Source organism: Pinus tabuliformis, chromosome 1_1 (genome assembly GCF_031772625.1).
Source record: "Pinus tabuliformis cultivar Carrire ecotype Pingquan chromosome 1_1, CPIR1, whole genome shotgun sequence".
Taxonomy (NCBI): Eukaryota; Viridiplantae; Streptophyta; class Pinopsida; order Pinales; family Pinaceae; genus Pinus; species Pinus tabuliformis.
The window spans coordinates 59142453-59149743 of record NC_142297.1 but is presented as its reverse complement, the minus strand read 5'-3'; the positions used below and the strand labels follow the sequence as shown (position 1 = coordinate 59149743).

Sequence of the window (7291 nt, the reverse complement as noted above, 5' to 3'; positions counted from 1 at the left end):
GAAACGGGGCTATAAAAGTAGTTATGGGGACTCCTCTCCCATTTTTCGCACTACTTAAGTTTATAGAAACAGAGTTGTAAAAGTAGTTATGGGGACTGCTTTCCCATTTTGCGCACTACTTTTGAACCAGCCCTGCTCTAAATGTACAAGGAACTAGCTTCCTTTCCCTTTTTTTCTTTTTTTTTGCAATATATAAAATGTAGCCAACTGTGTTAAAATAATAATAATAATAATAAAATTGCGTTACATTTACGTCAGATCTACCCTCATTACATGTTAAATGCCCTCATTGCATGTTAAATGTTTAAGTTTGCATGTTAAATGTTTAAGTTTACGTTTATGTGAAATCTACCTCCATTACATGTTAAATTTACCCCCATTACATGTTAAATGCCTCAATTACATGTTAAATCTACCCCCATTACATGTTAAATGTTCACGTTTAGATCTATCCCCATTACATGTTAAACCTTTACGTGAGATCCACCCCCATTACATGTTAAAAATTTACGTTTACGTTTACATGTAAAATGTTTTCCTTTCCATGAAATATACCCCCAGTACACGTTAAATGTTTTCCTTTCCATGAAATATACCCCCAGTACACGTTAAATGTTTACGTTTACGTTTACATGTTAAAAGTTTACCTCTACGTGAGATCTACCCTCATTGCATGTTAAATGTTTACGTTTACGTTTACATGTTAAAAGTTTACCTCTACGTGAGATCTACCCTCATTGCATGTTAAATGTTTACGTTTACATTTACATGTTAAATGTTTACCTTTAGGTGAGATCTACCCTCATTACATGTTAAGTGAAATTTACCCCATTACATGTTAAATGTTTACATTTACATTTATGTGACATCTATGTTCATTTATCATTTCTCATTTCTATGTTCTATGTTAGATACCCAACAAAAATTACACGTGGCTCAAAGTGGTTCTAAGAGGATACCTTTCAACGAAAACCAAAACGAATAAGAACAGGGGAAGTATAATTACACGTGGCTCAAAGTGGTTTGAAAAGGATTACATTCAATGAAAACCAAAAAGAATAGAAAGAGGGGAAGTATAAGAGTTCTATTCCACGTAGATTGGTTGAGGAAATCACATCTATCCCCAATACATGTTAAATGTTTACGTTTACGTGAAATCTACCCTCATTATATTTATGTTAAATATTTACATTTACATTTACCTGAAATATACCTTCATTTCTCATTTCTATGTTCGATACCCAACAAAAATTACACGTTGCTCAAAGTGGTTAGCAGACGGCACCTTTCAGCGAAAACCAAAAAGAATAGGAAGAGGGGAAGTATAAGAGTTCTATCCGCGTTGATTAGTTGATAGTTGAGGATCACAATGCGCTGACATTGATTAAGAGAGGAATTGGGATGGTTGCAATCTGTTGAATAAGGTGCGAAATTGAAATTTTAAGAAAAGAAAAGGTTATATAACTAGCAATTGTACCAAAAGGTACAAAGAGAGGCCGATAGATTTATGAAGTTGGAATTGTTGATATAAAAGATCAGGCCACATTTTTCGCTACTATTGATATTGTACAGTTTATTAAATATGAAATAGAGTAAAAGATATAGGAGACAGAACAGACTGGGAATGTAAGATTTTTATACTGGAAGTGAAAAAGAGAACAAAGCAGCATGTCAAAGCAGAAATACTTAAAGAAAACCACAAGACTTTCTATTCATTCACATGTATTTAAAAACGCTGACATGACTAAAACAAAAAAGAAGAGAATTAGAAAATTTCATGTAAATGTATTTTATTTTAAAAACAAACAACTAACCACTCTATAAATGTCATTGCAGAAGCCCATGTAAGGTAAACATATTCCTATATAACTTTTTTGAAAAAAAAAAACAAAGATAACTTAACGTGAGTAGCATAACATCTAGCATTCCATGAACAATAGAAACCACACTCAAAATGTTACATATATGTAAGGAATCAGAGCAATTCATGATTACAACTGGCTACACTTAGGGAGATATTTTTCAAAAGTACCAAGGTAAAAACAACAATACTAGAAATAGCAAAAAAAAAATAGCATGTTCGATTACATACAATATTTATGTGATGCGTCAAAGAGAAAACTTTAGAAATATCCAACCACATTTCAAATCTATTTTGTTCATAAACTCTTCAATAGTACTAACTATATTTCAAAAATAAAATCCTCAAAACAAAAATTGAATTGGACCTAAAATATCTTTCTGTCGTTAAACAAAAACAAAAAGCATACAGAAAAATTAGTTGGGAACATTCCCATAATAGTTTTTGTTAAATAATATGAATTGCTCAAAAATCTGAATCGACTTATACAGAGATCGAGCCCCGAAAAACAGACATTCAGATGCCAAACATCAAATTCAAAACCTGTCTTATATCCACAGGAGTTAACCAGTGTCAACTATTACCAGACATCAAATTGCCGTAGCAAATACACAACCTGTAGAGTCAAGCATCGACAATTTCCTGGACAGAAGTATCTGTTAGTACGAAGTTGACAAATAAAAACGTAACTTGAAACTGCAGACTCAAACAGCCCTAACAGGGGTTTTATTCGATTTCCTCGACTTTTTCTTCTTTTTTGAAGCATCGATGCTGTTGGCCGCGACCCCACATTGCAAATCTACAGACTCAATAATCTTTTCGAGTGCTGGAGTTGTAGGAGAATCATCCATTGGAACTCCATCACCGACATCTTGACCACTTAAAGATCCCGTTTCACCCTCTAAAGAGGAGCCTTTCTTCTTCTTTGTGTTCGGGGTTTTCTCTGCATCACTAGTCCTTTTCTTACTAGAAAGCCCACCTGTAATCCCTTCTTCCCCATTTATCTTTGGTCGGTCAATTTGTGCTTCTTTTTCCACACCTTCCATCTCAATGGGCAGCATTCTAGAGTAACTGTAAAGTGAACAGTCCAGAGAGCCCAAGGTCTTCAGACACATATGACGGATGTTATTCCACTTTTCCGGAAGCGCGGACACAAGACTGTCGATAACAGCAACAACATTCTCCACTATTTCCTTGCTGCTCTGAGAAACCCTAGCCACATTAGCAACACAACCAGTACTGTTAAAGGAGATATAAGCCGAACTGCAAGCTGACTCTAGTTCTCCCCTCCATTTCTGGTGGGTCAAATCCACGGGGACCATATTCCTTTGATCTGTGGGGTATTCTAACCCTGTGAACTTAGGGATCCGTACTGCTTTATTTGCCATGAACAAATCAAAAGACAGACGCAGTTTTTCCCTATCCTCGGATGTCCTACAATCAGCCATTAGCTGTTTGCGATCAAAGACCTTTGAAATGGGTAAATCCTCCTCCTTAATCTTGGTCTCGGCAGCTTGTAAAACCTCTTTTCCATTGCCGATAATCAAACAGATCTTTTGGCTTCCATCAAAACGAAACAGGGGATGAGGTACTGGGATGCTCAAGGGAATCGTTCGTGTACCATCAGATCTCCTTTTCAGCGTAACAACCAAATAAACAAACTCATTGCAACCCAGGCCTTGAGGTTTCTGATCCTTAGGCTTTAAATTAGTCACCGTCAAGAGCAGTTCTACTGCTAATTCTACTATTTCCTCGCTTACTCGAGAGGATACTTGGGATCCATTGCTTTCGTTCTCTCTATTAACCATGGCAACTGATCTCACGAAACAAAAAGCAAAGCAATACTAACTTGGCAAATGGGAAAAAAAAGTGTTAGATGAATTTCTAATGCGTTGGTGTGTTCTCTCTTGCTAACAGATGCTACACGAACAATTCCGTGAAACCTTAAAATCCCGTGAGCAATTCGATTCCACAGTGCATGATACTATATATTTTCGATTGAATCCATCATCAGACGTATTATCATTCAAGCATCTAACCAGAAAAATATTAACGAAACTCATTTAAGATCCTTCTAATTTAGAAAGAATATTAATGGAATTTTTAATACTTATGCTGCAAACATATGACTATAAAATTGTTAACGGAAATAGCTTGACGAATACAAAATTTACAATATACGGTTCAATGACTACCTTGTAAGAAAGGTATCCGCCGAGGATTGCAGGAGACAGAGTATCCGGATCCACTGCTGAGGTCAATGTTCTAAGTTTCCCATCAAAGGTGATGGTAGATGAAGCTTAGGGCTTGCAAAAAATCTGCCAAAAGCCAGGGAAGAAAAGGAAAAAGCAGTGAAAATATCTTCGAGAGTGACAAAAGAATTGGAAAAAGCAGTAATGCATATCTTCGAGAGTGACAAAAGAATTGGAAAAAACAGTAATGCAACTCAAAGGGCCAGGTTCAATGCACAGCAGAACTAGAGGTGAAAAAAAGGCAACTCAAATATTTGGAAAAAGCAGTCAACTTGACACTGTCAAACTTGATCAAAGGGTTCAGATTAAAAGTGTTGACAATTGTTGATGCATAGGAAGGCCTATCAGCCTAAAAAAGGAAAATGGGAGAGGCAAAGGCATCGACATCCGCATTGGGTATTTTTATATTTTTTGATTGATGAACCAAAAAACATAAAGTGCGAAATTGAAATTTTAAGAAAAAAAAAGGTTATATAAAAAGGGAAAATGGGGAGGCAACCGCATCGGGTATTTTTATATTTTTTTGATTGAAGAGCAAAGAAGCATAGAGAGGAGAAAACATGGCTCAAACAATGCAGACTACCCAAAGAACTTGGTGGGAGGAAATCTAGGTGGCAGACCGGAAACAAAGGTTTCCTGTCCAGCGACCAGTAGCCGCCTAAGGAAGGCACCGTGGAAGAGAAGGAAGAAGAAGCAGGGTGGTGGGAAGGCCGTGAGGGAAAGTAGAGGCAGAGTATTGTTTCCCTGCGTCAGATCTGAGACATCAAAAAGCGTGAGAAGGGCACAAAACTCCTTAGCTAAATCACTCTCAGGAACATCAGATTCCGACTCTCTACACTAGCAGTTTTACTAGAAGTGGCCTCTTAGAGAACCACCAATGCAAAGAGTCAAAATCTGTTTTACTAGAAGTGGCCTCTTATAGAACCACCAATGCAAAGAGTCAAAATCTGTTTTACTAGAAGTGGCTTCTTATAGAACCACCAATGCAAAGAGTCAAAATCTGATGTTAATGGGAGTGATTTCTGCTAAGATTTTTGTGCTTTTATTTCAATTTCAGATCTCACGCAGAGAAACAATAACTGTGTGAGGCTTCATCACTCTGCCTCTGCGTTTCCTCATTGCCTTCCCACTACTCTACTTCTTTTTCCTTCTCTTCCTCAGTGCCTTATTTACGTGACCGCTACTCTCTGTCCAGGGAACCTTTGCTTCCATTTTCCACCCGAGTTTCCTCCCACTATGTGATTGCCTCCCCGTTTTCCCTTTTTATATATAAAACTCTCAACCTTTTATTTTTTTCAAATTTCAATTTCACACCTTATTCAACACATCGCAACCGTCCCAATTCGTCTCTTTATCTGCTGACCGTCCAATTTCATCAACTAATCGATGCGAAATAGAACTCTTATACTTTCCCTCTTTCTATTCTTTTTGGTTTTCGCTGAAAGGTGTCGTCTGTGAACCACTTTGAGCCACGTGTAATTTTTTTTGTGGGTCTCCAGCATAGAATGAGAAATGAGAAACGCAGGTAGATCTAAAGGTAACGTAAACATTTAACATGTAATGGGGTCAGATCTCAAGTAAAGGTAAACATTTAACATGTAATGAGGGTAGATCTCACATAAACATAAATGTAAACATTTAACATATAATGGGGTAGATCTCACTTAAAGGTAAACATTTAACATGTAACGGGTGTAGATCTCAGGTAAATGTAAACATTTAATATGTAATTTTTAACATTTAACATTTTTAATCTAGTGTCGTCCCTATTCAAAAATCAATCTAATTATTATTATGTATAAACACAATATACATTTAAAATATAAAGAGTTTTACTAACACTCAAAAAAAAGGTATGGTAAATAGATAAAAATATAAATAAACCTGAAGTATGGAAAATAAATAAAACGTAAATAAAAATATAAATAAAAGATCCATCTTTACTTTGGATCTACTAAGCCCCGAGAGGGATCAAATATTTTTTCACTCTATGCTAGTTTGCATATCACAATATTTGATCCTTAATTCCCCCTTTAAATAGGGGGCATTCCACGTGAATACTATGGGTCAATACCATTGATTCTCAATACCATGGGTCAATACCATGTGCCATATTTATTTTTATTAATATTAATATTATGGTTAATAATGTTTTTTTTTTTTATGGTATTAATAATAATTTGGCCCATAGGCTTCACCTAAATAAAAACCTCTTTTTGAGTGTTCGTAAATATAAGGTGACTTATGGAGTAAACAAAAATTTTATTTATTTGTCATTCCTCTGGTTTATTTATATTTTTATTAATTTAGCATACCTCTTTTATAAATATGGCATTTGGCCCATGGTATTAAAATGGTATTTGTCCCATAAGCGTCACCTAAATAAAATCTTGGCCCATGGTATTAAAATGGCATTTGGCCCATAGCCTTTACCTAAATAAAACCTCTTTTTTGAGTTTTTGTAAATAAAAAGAGGTATATGGACTAAATATAAAAAGAGGTTTTATTTATTTACCATACCTCCACTTTATTTATATTTTTATTTATTTACCATATCTATTTTTTGAGTGTTCATACACCTCTTTATATTATAAATTTAGATTGTGTTTATATATAATAACAATTGAATTGATTTCTAAATAGGGCCCACATTAAATTAAAAATGTTAAATGTTAAACATTACATGTTAAATGTTTACATTTACGTTTACGTTTATATGTTTACGTGAGATCTACCTCCATAGGTTGTAGAGCTCCTCTCAGTGCAATGACTCTTGGACTTTCACTTTACATTACATTTCTCCAATATTGAAATTTCATAATCCACAAATGATGTGGAAAATGATGAAATCTTGGACTTCCATTTTACATTACGTTTCTCCAATATTGAAATTTCATAATCCACAAATGATGTGGAAAATGATTACTCATGACATGAAATGACATGACACTAATGACATAGACTGCATGATGACATGGAAATGTCAAGCTATTTTTTGTTGATGCTTTTTTTGTTTCTTCTTGAAAGATGGATCATGCTCTTCTTCTTTCTCTTCCATAAGGCTTGAAGGTAGGGAGCCTTCAATGTAATCTTGATCTATGACTAATGTTGCAATTTGGTGTCCCTTTGTCTTTCTTGATTGATCAACTTGTTTTTGCAACTTCAAAGGTGTCTTCTA

General features: G+C 35.1%; 1 protein-coding gene across 1 annotated transcript; it reads right to left on the bottom strand.

Moving 5' to 3' along the window:
* Positions 1-2269: 2269 nt before the first annotated feature.
* LOC149211550 (uncharacterized) lies at positions 2270-3860 on the bottom strand. Its single transcript, XM_089390458.1, has one exon. It carries the CDS (start codon positions 3667-3669, stop codon positions 2566-2568), a length of 1104 nt encoding a protein of 367 aa, XP_089246584.1. The 5' UTR covers positions 3670-3860; the 3' UTR covers positions 2270-2565.
* Between the last annotated feature and the right edge of the window lie 3431 nt (positions 3861-7291).